General features: G+C 43.7%; 1 protein-coding gene across 1 annotated transcript; it reads right to left on the bottom strand.

Moving 5' to 3' along the window:
- Window positions 1-3,311: 3,311 nt before the first annotated feature.
- On the bottom strand, window positions 3,312-7,166 carry FADD (Fas associated via death domain). The gene is made up of 2 exons (XM_054275851.1): window positions 6,768-7,166; window positions 3,312-5,840 (listed from the first exon to the last, which is right to left on the bottom strand). Exons 1-2 carry the CDS (start codon window positions 7,126-7,128, stop codon window positions 5,554-5,556), a joined length of 648 nt encoding a protein of 215 aa, XP_054131826.1. The 5' UTR covers window positions 7,129-7,166; the 3' UTR covers window positions 3,312-5,553.
- Window positions 7,167-11,875: the final 4,709 nt, after the last annotated feature.

Below are 11,875 nucleotides of genomic sequence, written 5' to 3'. Positions count from 1 at the left end.
GTGCACTTTGCTGACTTTAATTAGTTTTAATTCATCTGCATATATATTAGCTGCTTCATGCACAAACATGCAGTGGCACACACAAGCTGCAGCTTTACCATTCCAGCTGGAAATAGAAATGGAAGCAGCTGGTGCTGAGGATAAAATAAAATAAAATAAAATAAAATGAAATAAAATAAAATAAAATTTAGCCCTGCTTTCTCACATGCCTTGCTCCAGGGAGAAGTGGAACTGAGGGAGTTCGCCAAGAGGTTTCATTTCCATTCCTGCCCTCGCATTTTGGATTCCTGACGTGGTCAGAGTGGGGAGTGCAGCAAATCCCACAGCTGGTGAGAGCTCCCAGCGCTGAGGGCTGGCCGGGAGGGATGGCCAGGAGCAGGGCTGCAGCCACATGCCCCGTGGACTGCCGTGCACTCGGATTGCCATGGCAACCCCGGCTTTGGGGGGAATTCAGGCTATCCCGGCTTTCCCACGTTAGGGATTTCACAGCCAAGAAGCTGTGAATAAATTCTGCTTACGCTGAGCAGAACATAAATTAAACAATGTGGGATGTGAGGCACAGACTTGCCAGTGCTGCGCCCTTTTAATTCACATTTTCTGGGCAATTTCTGTTCAAAATTTGGCAATTTGCCTGGGAGTGACAGAAAGCACCTCTCAGGAGATGACTGGGAGGCAAACAAAGATAAGATTTAGCTCAGTTGTTCACATACAGACATTAATGGCAAGAATGGTTTTACAGTTTCATTTTTATGTCAAACCTTTCCCACAATTTATATGCTCACTGTCAGTAAAATCTAGTGCCAGGTTTGCATACAAAAATCAACTTTTGTAAAGAAATTTAAACTTTATATTTCCCTTTTGCCACAGATGATGTTCACGCTTGCAGAACAGCTGCTACAACCCTTTTAGAAGTTACACCTGCTGAGAACTGCTCAGATTAAATTCTGCAAGTCATTTTTTTAAAGTCAATACTCCTCCTGCGATCAATTGGATTAGCAGAATTAAGAAATAGAGAAGAAATCATTTCAAAAATCGTGAGCATTTTTAATGGCAAGATGACTGCTTTCTGTAGAAGTTCTCCAAAGCCAGGCTCACTCACAGAAAATCCCAGTTGGGTGTTTTTTACATCTGCCATGACAATGGTCCAGTTTTATGTCCGTGTAGCTTCACACAGCACCAGCACCTGCTCTCAAGGCTTGAACATTGTACAGTAAATAAAAAATACCAGTCTGACAGCTTTTTGAAGCACTCAGCAGAGATACAAAGTTGACATTAAGCTGCTTTCCGTGGCACTTTTTACATTGTACTGGAGATGCCTCAAGAGCTCCCTTAGAGTTGTTATTTTTTATCGAGTAGAGAACACACACAAACCCCGGCGCTTCCCTGCAGGAGCTGGTCACTGTGAGAGCTGCCTGGAGCTCTGTGACCTGCACCAACACAGCACCAGAAACCCAGAGAAAGGAGAGCTCAGCCACCATCCAGCAGGAACAAGCACACAGAGCCCCTGGAAAAGGCTTTCAGCTCCCAAAACCCATCAAGTCAGAGAAATCACTGAATTCAAACCCAACCAGGATGGCCAGCTTCAGGGATTTCCATGGTGTCTATTACATCACGCTGCACAAGAACAAGCCTGTTGTTTTCACTTCAGCCTGCTTTAAGAGAGGCATGTGTAATGCTCTCAGGAATGAGGCAGGAGCAGGAATGGGTCTGTGGACGGGACTTTTTAATGATTAGGAGCAGATTCCCACGAGAGAGCTGCATGACTCTGCCTTTCCCAGCAGCTGAGTAAAGCCCTGCTTCCTTCTCCCCTGAACCTACAATTGCAACACACCCCGCTCCTGTGAAGCAATCCCCAGCTGTGACAGTTTTTATTGAAACACAGATTCTCCAAAAGTTCCTGAACCTCTCCTCTCAACTCCTTCCCCTACCCTCAGCTCACCCCCACGATTCCTATTTCTGTGGTTGAAGCAGTGAGCTAATTTCTTTCAAATGTTTTTAACCAAAACCCTGGCAGAGAAAAGCCATAAAATCAAAGAGGAAGGACAACTTAGAAAAATATTTGTGCTAGAACACATTTTAAGGATACAGGTGATTCATGCAGAAGAAGAAGGGCACAAGGCATGATTAGAAATAAATTTGAATTGAAAAATACTCAGCCAAAAAGCCTGAATTAAGAACATGCTGAGCACCAGAGAGAGAGCTTGGAGACACAGTCTGTTATTAAGCTTTCTGCATTAAACAATTAAATGAAGCAATTAGATTTCAGAAAGGAGACAATTATTTTAGGAATGAAACAAAGGCTGGAGGAAATGCAGCTGCCTGAGTGTGGAGAATGGAGAAAAGGAAACCAAAGCATTGTATTTGAAATGTTCACAACAAACAATTTGTGTAAGAGGATTTTTAATTAATAGTCTAGAAAACGTCTTTTAACTCAGTAATGAAAATAATGCAATTTAAAAAAAGGAAACCACCTCAATATGTGATTATAATTGATATCTTCAAAAATCACAAGCAAGTGCTGAAAGGGACTGAGGAGTGACATGGAAAAACAATTCTCCGAGATGACAATTCTCATGAGATGGCACTTTTAACTCTCCACATGTTTTGATGCGCTGTTTTCTCAAGGCTGTGAGGAAAGATTACTCTCAGGAGACCAAGAGGAAAAAGGTTTGAGTAATTCCTCACAGGCAGATAGTCTTGCAGAGCATCCTAAAGGATTTGATAAAATGGGCAATTAAGTTATTTGCCTTACTCACTCGCAGCTTTAAGTGCAGGCTGACACTCCACAGAGCACCCAAGCCTCTGTCAGCTCCTTCTGAGCACGTCCTCTAAAAGCTCGGCCAAGCTTAGACTAAACCAGAAGCCGGGCTTTTAATTAATTATAAACCAAATATAAGATCCTTAGCACAGCACGGCTAGCAGAGGAGAAGAGAAGGAAGCCTGCCCAGGGGCAGCCTCTGCCCCAGGCACACTGGCACTCGAGTCTGGGCTCCCAAGGGCTGCCAGGGAATCCTTTTTTCCTTACACCTCCCCGAGTGACAGCATTGCTGCTGGCAAACTGCAGCCTGATTAACACTTCTGAGAAGCTCGATGACAAAACACTTTGCTTTTTGTCTTTAATGTCCCAATAAGGGCACAGGTAACACAATGCCTGTTTAGCGCCACTCCTTGCTTTCAGAGTGTCCTTAACATCCACTTTCTCCCAGTCAGAGATCTTACTGCAGACAACAATCCCATCAAACAAGAAAAAAAACCCGTTCCATTTATTTTGGTTTTTTAAAGAATTATTTTTAATGAAATGTACACAGAATTATACAATATAAAATCTTAATTCAAGTTATAAAAAATATGCATATGAGTTCAAGGTGTTTAATTTGAAAATAAGATTGTCAACTGGATCAGACAACACTCCCTTACAAATTGCACCCTTTATCCCTCCCCCCAGTAAAAAGGGACATAATCAACATTTGAGTATCTCATAAAAACGATCTTAATTGGCCCTGAAGTATGGCACAGATGGGTGCAGTCTACATCATTTCCTTCAGACACAGTAAAAGGATGTACAAAACCCTTAGAGAAACAAGGTTTTTACCTCCTGAAGCAGAATATTTCTTGTGAGGGCTAGGCTGATGAGTGCCTGGCTACAACAAACAGGTTACTCCAACTGATACCTAAAATATCCTGGCTGTATGCAGTATACTCTTCCTATTTCACATAAATCTCCTCGGTGAAGCAGAAGACTTACTAGAAGTGGATAAGAAAAGCACTTCAGCAGACTTGGAGCTGTTTGAGCACTCACCTAATATCCTGCTCGCTTGTACTCCTCTGCTCCCAGGGATTGCTCAGAGGCAGGAAGGAAAAGCTGCTGGAGCAATCCTTTCCTTTATATACTGCAGAAGGGATACACCTGATGTCTGTGAAACAAAAATCTCCAAAACACCTGAGCTTGTCACTCAGCTGCACCTCAGCACCTCCTCCTGGGGAGCCAGGAATTGGCAATTGATACAAGTAAAGGGAATAAGAACTCGCCCAAAAGGCAGACAGGTGGCAATTCCTTTGCTGGGATACAACCAGTGATATTAAATATACCAAACTGGAAAGATATTGAGAATCAGCACACAATGGTTTGGGCAGGGGGGGACCTAAAAGATCATCCAGTTCCAACCAATGACTCTTTCCACCAGACCAGGTTGCTCCAAGTCCCATCCAGCCTGGCCCTGGGCACTTCTAGGAATGTGGAAAAGAATCACTGAAGGGGAAAAACCCCTGACTGAAATGATTTTTCTGTCATGTGAACTTACAATGCCTTACAGTTTCCACTAACTACAATAAAGCATTCAAGCATAACTATTTGAGCAAAAGGCACCATGTGCAATGAAAACTTGAAAATGATCAGTGTTACAACATTTCTGCAGAGCAGTGACAGGTCATGTGCTGACACCCGGCCTTCACAGCAATGGCACCACATAAAAACAGCTTGGAAAGAGCTGAAATCCCACAGGTGCAGCAACAATAAAACCTCTTCCAGTATCTGGCCAGGCACTTGGGAGGTGTTTGCAGAAACACAGGATCCTACAGCTGCTCAAGCAGTAATAGTAGCATGGGATTCTCCCCTCTGAAGTCTCCACAGCCCTGCACGTCCTCCACTGTGCAATTGTGCAGTTTCTCCAGCTGTAGGTCAGGTGTGAAGGCCACTGGCTGAAGGCTGTTCCAGATGAAAGCTGAGAGCTGCATCTGACAGAGGCTGGTGCATCCTGCTCCCCCTGAGAGTGGCTCACACTTTCCAGCACACAGGAGCAGCCTCTGTGACAGAGGCCACGGAAGGATGCTCAGCAAGGAGCCGAAAAGCATCCCCAGCTTTGGAAAGAGGCTGCTGTGAACATCTTCTTCTCTTGGGCAGTTTCAGGAGAACTTCAGGATGCTGACGGCACTTGGTGCAGACATTTGACTTCCATTTCAAATCCAGGCACGTTTTTCCCAAGAAAGCCACCACAATATTTAGTGTCCTTCTTGCCCTGCACTCTGAGGTTACAGTTGTCTTAATATACTTTCATGGGGAGCAAATATATCTGACAAATTTCCTAAGATATTATTTTTTGCTACTCCAAAAGAAAAGCCAGCACCCATCTGAAAGCTTTACTCTTTCTCCCTTTCACACTGTATTTATAATAGGCCATTATAAAAAAAAAAAATCCAACATCTCCATGAAATTTTAAATTCCAGTTGTTTCAGAAGTGTCCCATGGATGTATTTCCAGTGGAGATGCATCTGAAAAGTGTCTGCAGCAAAGCAAATCTTTTCAGGTGAGTGGCAGAACAAAAACATGAGAATTTCTATATAATGGGAGTTCAGATCTTGTGAAAGTTAAAATATCTTGAAATAAGCATCAAACTACAAAGTGCTCTATGAAAGGAATCTGTTTCCATGTCTGTTTCACCTGAGCACAAATTAACTTATTAAGGCACATAAATAAGTGGCAGCCAGTGATAATTATTTTGGTGCAGAAGAGAAGAAGGCACTCTGACTTTTTTCATTCATAGTTTTACACTGTTTTCATTGGGTTCCACTGTTCACCTGTGAGAGCCTCTCTTCAATCAGGTCTGCCACCAATCTCAGGTTGCAGCCCTGGAGGGCTTTTATTAAGTCAGCCACCTTTGCATCCTTCCCCTTCCACTTCTGCCACTCCCAAAGCCCCTGAAGAACCATTTCCCCCAGGTCGTATCGATTGGCCACCTCCACCTTGTCCAGCTTCACGTCTGGCAGCCCGAGTTCTCGCATCAGCTTCTTCCAGTCCCTCCCAACATTGTCATGAATGACACGAAAAGCTACCTCCAGGAGACCTGAAACAGCAGAAGCACATCAAGTCAGCCATGCATTTACTAAGAAGCTCCAGAAAACGTTGAGAAGTTGTTGGTTCTATTTCAGCAAAACGCCACTACTCCTGCTGCACTGCACATACTGAGACTTCTACAGAAGCCACTGGATAGACTTGGAATCCCAAAAGACAGAAGTAAGATAAAAAAGAGAGGGGGAAGTTCCACCCCGAAAGACATTTGTGTACACGTTTACTGGGGTTGCTGGGGAGCGATATATGCAGGTGTGAAAAATGCGTATTTTATGACTGGCTTTTTGCAAATATGAAAATGAATATTATATGTGTTGTGTTAGAAAGTAATGCTGTATCAATTTTCTTAGTAGTGTGTTAAATACAGTTTTAGGTTATAACATAATGTTAAAATAGAAACTGTGCTATGTAGGATATTTTTTTTAAAGAAAGGACTCACAGCGAGATAGCAGCCACAGGACACCTGAATCTTTCAGAGAAATAGAATTTATTGCCCCATTATCAGAAGAAACAAACTTTTTCCTGCCTCGAAGGCGCTGTTAGGATTCACAGGAAAAAGTTGATGACGACTAGAGGGAATCCTCTGTTTGAATGGAATTTATGCATCATGCATGAAGTGCATGAATATGCAACAGGCTGTTGTTTTAAGGGTTAATCCTCTGTTAACGTGGGTCCTTTTTCGGGCTCGTGCTGCCCAGAAGAAGGTACCCGGACTGTCCATAACCCTTCGTCTCTATTCTCTCGTATTGTCCTAATTTAAATTGTCCAAATTATTATTACTCTAATTGTACTACTATTTTTAAAACCATTTTATTACTATTAAACTTTTAAAATTTTAAAAACAAGTGACTGGCGTTTTTCACACGGGGATATAACTATATTAAAAAAAAAAAAAACCCTCTGTAGAAAATAATCCACCTACGTTTTTCATGCTCATCTGGCTGATCCTCAGGGGCCTGAAGTTCCCCCTGCTCGAACTGCTCCACCAGTGCCAGCAGGCCGACCCTGCTGATTTTCCGCAGCAGCTGTTTCAGGAACTCCAGATTGTCGGGCGCGATGTGCCCCCGCTCCCTCAGGATGCTGAAGAGATCCAGGCCGACTTGCACCGTCTCACTCTTTCCCTTCGGGACTTTGTCGCGGCAGAGGAACGTCAGGTCCTTCACCTCCTTGGCCGACAGCTCTGAGGAAACGGAGAACAGCAGGCTCTGGAGAGGATCCAAGGCGCCGCGGCCCACGGGGGGGACGTCGGCGTCGTGTCCCAGCCCTCTGGAGGGGAAATTCATTACTGTTCGCGCGGGGTGACCTCCCGGGAACACGGAGAGACACCGACGGGACGGGACGGGACCGACCCCAGCGGACCCGAGCGGCGGCCGGAACTCACGTGACCCTCGGCTTTCCCGCCCCAAGATGGCGGCCGCGCCGCCGCCCGTGAGGGTGGGTGTGCGCTCTGTCGCCGCCGCCGCCTCAGCTGAGGTTGGGGACTCTCTGCCCCGAGCCCCTCCCGAGGCGAACCGGCTTCTTTGGTGCTGCTGAATGCAGAGCGTGTGCTGGAGCCGAGCTCAGTGAGGCCGGTGTCGTGCTTCAGGTGGAGCCTCGGTGCCTCAGCGCCTCAGCCGTGGCCAGGTCACAAAATCACAGAAAAAGAGTCTCAGAGTCGCAGAATCGCAGAGGCACTGAATCAGAGAATCACAGAATCACAGAGTCACAGAATCACTGAATCACAGTGTGAAAAATGCATTATTTTATGCTTGGTTTTTCGCGAATATTAAAATGAATATTATATATGTTGTGTTAGTAATGCTGTATTAATTCTCTTAAGTAGTGTGTTAAATATAGTTTTAGGTTATAAAAAATGTTAAAATAGAAACTGTGCTATGTAGGATACTTTTTTTTTTTTTTTTTAAAGAAAGGACTCGCAGCGAGATAGCAGCCACAGGACACCTGCCTCTTTCAGAGAAAAAGAATTTTTTGCCCTCTTATCAGAAGAAACTTCTTCCAGGAACGGTGACTCCACCTCTGGGCAGGCCGTTCCAATGTCTGATCACCCTTTCTGCAAAGGAATTCTGCCTAATATCCAACCTAAAGCTCTCCTGGTGCAGCTTTGACTGTGTCTTCTTGTCCTGCCACTTGTTCCCTGGAAGCAGAGCCTGACCTTCCCTGGCTGCCTTCTCCTGTCAGGGAATTGTACAGAGCCAGAAGGTTCCCCCAAGCCTCCTTTTCTCCAGGCTGAGCCCCTTTCCCAGCTCCCTCAGCCTCTCCTGGTACTCCAGACCCTTTCCCAGATCCATTCCCTTCTCTGGACATGCTCCAGCCCCTCAATGACCTTCCTGAATCCAGGAACCCACACCTGCAGATTTCCTGGTTAATATTGAATAATTGGACTTCTTGTGAACACCTACCCCCATAAGACTTAATCACTGTGTTTGTTTTTTTTTGTTGTTGTTGTTTTTTTTTTTGTTTGTTTGTTTTAAAGGTGGAAAGAAAAGCAGCACAAGGATGAAAGGTTCAGCCTGGGCATGAGGAAGCTCAGGGGGTGCCTTCTGGCTCACTGAGATGAGCATGGAGACAGGAGGGACTTGGTCACTTTTCCCAAGAAAAAGGGGCTGGACAAGAAGAAAATCACCAGAGGAGGTTTAGGTGGGGTATTAGGAGACATTTATTCACTGAAAGGTTGGACAGGCATTGGAACAAGCTGCCATGGGGAAGTGGTGGAGTCACCATCCCAGGAGAGATTTAAAAGATGTACAGATGTGGTGCTTTGAGATGTGGTAGAGGACTTGACAGTGATGGCTTAATGGCTGGACTCAATAATCTTAGAGATCTTTTCCAACCGTAATTGTTCCACAGTTCTATGGTTCTATAAATGGTTTTCTCCACCAAGAGCAAGAAAGGCCCCAGCAGAGCCCTGCCCCCAAAGAGATGCCATTCCCATGGCTTCCCTGCCTGACAGCTGCCCAGGAATTCCTTTCTGCCCTCCCTGTGTGCCCCTGCTGCCCCCAGAGACCCCCAGCCTTTCCCTGGAAGCACAGGACATGCAGCCTGGCCTTTGTTCCTCACCAAGATTAATTGTGACACAAAGCACCTCCTGACCTTTAAAAGGCAAGAAATAGGGCAAATGTTAAGTCCCTGTATTTTAGAGGTGACTCTTACACAAGGTGAAAGGTTGTGAACTTTTCTTAAATGGGAAAGGTCAAGTTCACTCCATTGTTTTGTAGGTGCCTTTTGGCTTTTCTTCTCAGCACATGTAGATAGTTCAGAAATTTCCTTGTTCCTTCTGTGAGCACTGCCATGTTGATTCCCCAAGTTACCCCGTTCCCAAGTTGTATCCAGCACACTTTAATTTATTATTCTTACAGCATGCTCATCGACCTATGTTCTCTCATAGAAAGGTTTCTGACTGATAAATGGACTCAAACAGTATCATCTTCCTCATCTCAGTCTCCACTCTCTCATGCCAACGTGAAGACCAACCCCCAAAAACATTTCTAAAACTCCCACAGGCACAAGCCCTCCTTAGATAAACCCACTAGATATTTTTGCTTATTCCCTAAATGCTGCAGAGTGGAGGGAATTAATTTCTTACAGGGTCTTGTGGTAAAGGAAAGAGTGAGAGGAATTGCCACTGTGAATCTGAGCTGGGACAAGATGTGGTGCCTGATTCAAGAGGTGGTTTTTTTTTTTTTGGTTTTTTTTTTTTTTTTTTTTTTTTTTTTTTTTGCTGCCCTGAATATACTTTAAACTCAGGGAAAGTCATTAGCAAAATAGGAGAAATATATTTGCTGTGTGTGCATTAATTAATGAAGCAGGAGTAACCCTTGTAATGGTATAAGAAGTATAAAATCCAGTTAAATGAAATTCCTTTTAAATTTTGCCAGCAAAGGTAACTCTACAAAACAGCAGGGACCAAATCATATGGCACCTGGTGATGGCAACCAGCCAAATTCAGAGACAAATCTGTGAGAGGGAAGTCCAAATCAGCACAATTTATACCTTTATTCTCTATATCCTGACATGCAATTGAAAACAACATCAACTGAGGTTTTAATGAGTTCATCCAAACCTGGTGGCCAGATTCAGCACTGAGTGTGAAAGTGACACTGCACATTTATGTAATTCCAAAGGTGTCTAAATTAGTAACAAAAGTGAAACTGAAGACACAAATCTATGTTTAATTAAGACTCTTAAATGCTTTTAAACTCACTCCTATGGGAAGGCAGAGTGATTGAGCAGGGTCTTTTATTCTGTCTGAACCTGACTTGGATGCATTCACTGATGAAAATACCCCAAGCAATAAATTGCTTTATTCCAGTGATTTCCTTTGGAAGCAGTTTGTGGGAAAGGAAATATTAGGTGAGCCTAACAGATTGTAAGCACTTCTGTGTCAGAATAAAACTTAATAGAAATGATTTATTGGAGTAGCTCAGATTCCAGTGGAAGTTTCCCAGAAATTTAAGTGCTGTGAATGATCTGGTTCCCAACCAAATAATCCTCAGGTTTCTCGAGGCAAGATGAGTCCTTGCAGAATACTGCAGAGGGAGCTCGAAGCCTGGGAGTGCCTCGGGCTTAGCTTTGGCTTCACGGTCCTTGCTGGAGGAGCAGGGCAAAGAGAGCATGGAAAGATTGATTTCAGCAGAGCCCTCGGGGAGGTGTCAGTGACCAGGACATCCCGGCAATGCCACCCATCCGGGGACTGCACAAATGGCCAAGTGCGGGGCTGTCCTGGGGCGTGTTGGTGTGGAAACTCGGGAAGATCCTTCCCTATTTCCAGCCAAGGCAAGCAACATTCTGCTGGTGCAGAAAAACTGGAATGTTTGGGAGCTGCTGTGTTTTCAAGTGAAGCAGCTTTGATAATTTCTTTATTTCCCACGCAGTGCAATAGCACATATCCCAGGGGGACTTAAAATCCTTATCCTGACAATTCTGAGAGGCAGGTTGGGCAAACGCCTTGGCACAGACAGTGCTGAGGAACTGTTTCTCTTTTGAGGCCCAGGTGATTGTACACTTCTTTTAATATACCTGCTCTTGTCTTCCAAGGGAATTAATGACCTCTCCTTTTTTATTTGCTGGCTTCAAGATAAGCATATAAAAACCAACCCTCTCCCTACTAGCAGAATTGAGCTACAAGAGGTTTTTAGTTTGCTTCCTCGCTTTTTTACTCCTACACTGAACAAACTGATTTCCATAAAATTTCTTAGTGTACTTATCCAATGCCACTCACCCATGTTTTGCTAATCCCTAAAATGCACATTTTCAGCAAAGAGAAAACTGTTTCTGTATTTTCTTTTGTGAATGAATTGATCTGCACATGTTTATTTTGTCAGCTATCACCCCTCTCTTGCTATAACATCCAGTCTAGAAAGAAGTGTTCTGGTAAAGAAACTCATTTGTGAAGAGACAGAGGATCTTAGGAGAAAACTGTCCCTGACAAAAGGGCCCGTAAGAAATGCCAAATTATTGTGGGTTGAGAGAGAAAATTAGAAGCAGAGTGTGGGAAAAGTAAATAAGTACTGAAAAGAGAGTGAAGTCTGGCATGACTAGGTTGTATACAGATAAAAAATCTGGCCAAGTAACAACAACAACAAGCAATAAGTTGTTAACAGATGCTTGAACTTAATATTGAAACAGCAGAAGTGTTGATATAATTCTGTTGATACAGTTCTGTTGTGTTATTGTTGGCAGAAGAAGTTAGTTTAACTTTAGGGGAAGGGTAAATTGTAGACTTTTGTTTATTTGCTCCAGCTAAAAAACCTCTGACTTGACTTTTTATCTATTTTTGTAGTGAATTTTCATCATACCATGGAAGTATGAAATCATTCAAACAAACATTTCACATGTCAATAAAGCTGTGTGCATATATTACCCCAGCACACCTCATTCCTCTAAACCATATTTATTACTTCAGCTCTGCAACATCAATTTTGCACTTGGAAAAACAGAAGAACAGAGAAGACAGAGAGCGAGGGTTGTTTGTAGAGGAATGTCATTGTGAAATGACAAAATGTCCCCAAATAACAGTGTATGATCATTAAA

Source organism: Melozone crissalis, unplaced genomic scaffold, assembly GCF_028551555.1.
Source record: "Melozone crissalis strain CALT ecotype California unplaced genomic scaffold, PUWL_Pcris_2 ptg000018l_1, whole genome shotgun sequence".
NCBI lineage: Eukaryota > Metazoa > Chordata > Aves > Passeriformes > Passerellidae > Melozone > Melozone crissalis.
Note: the sequence above shows the minus strand (reverse complement) of the source record. Positions and strands in the feature narration are given on the sequence as shown.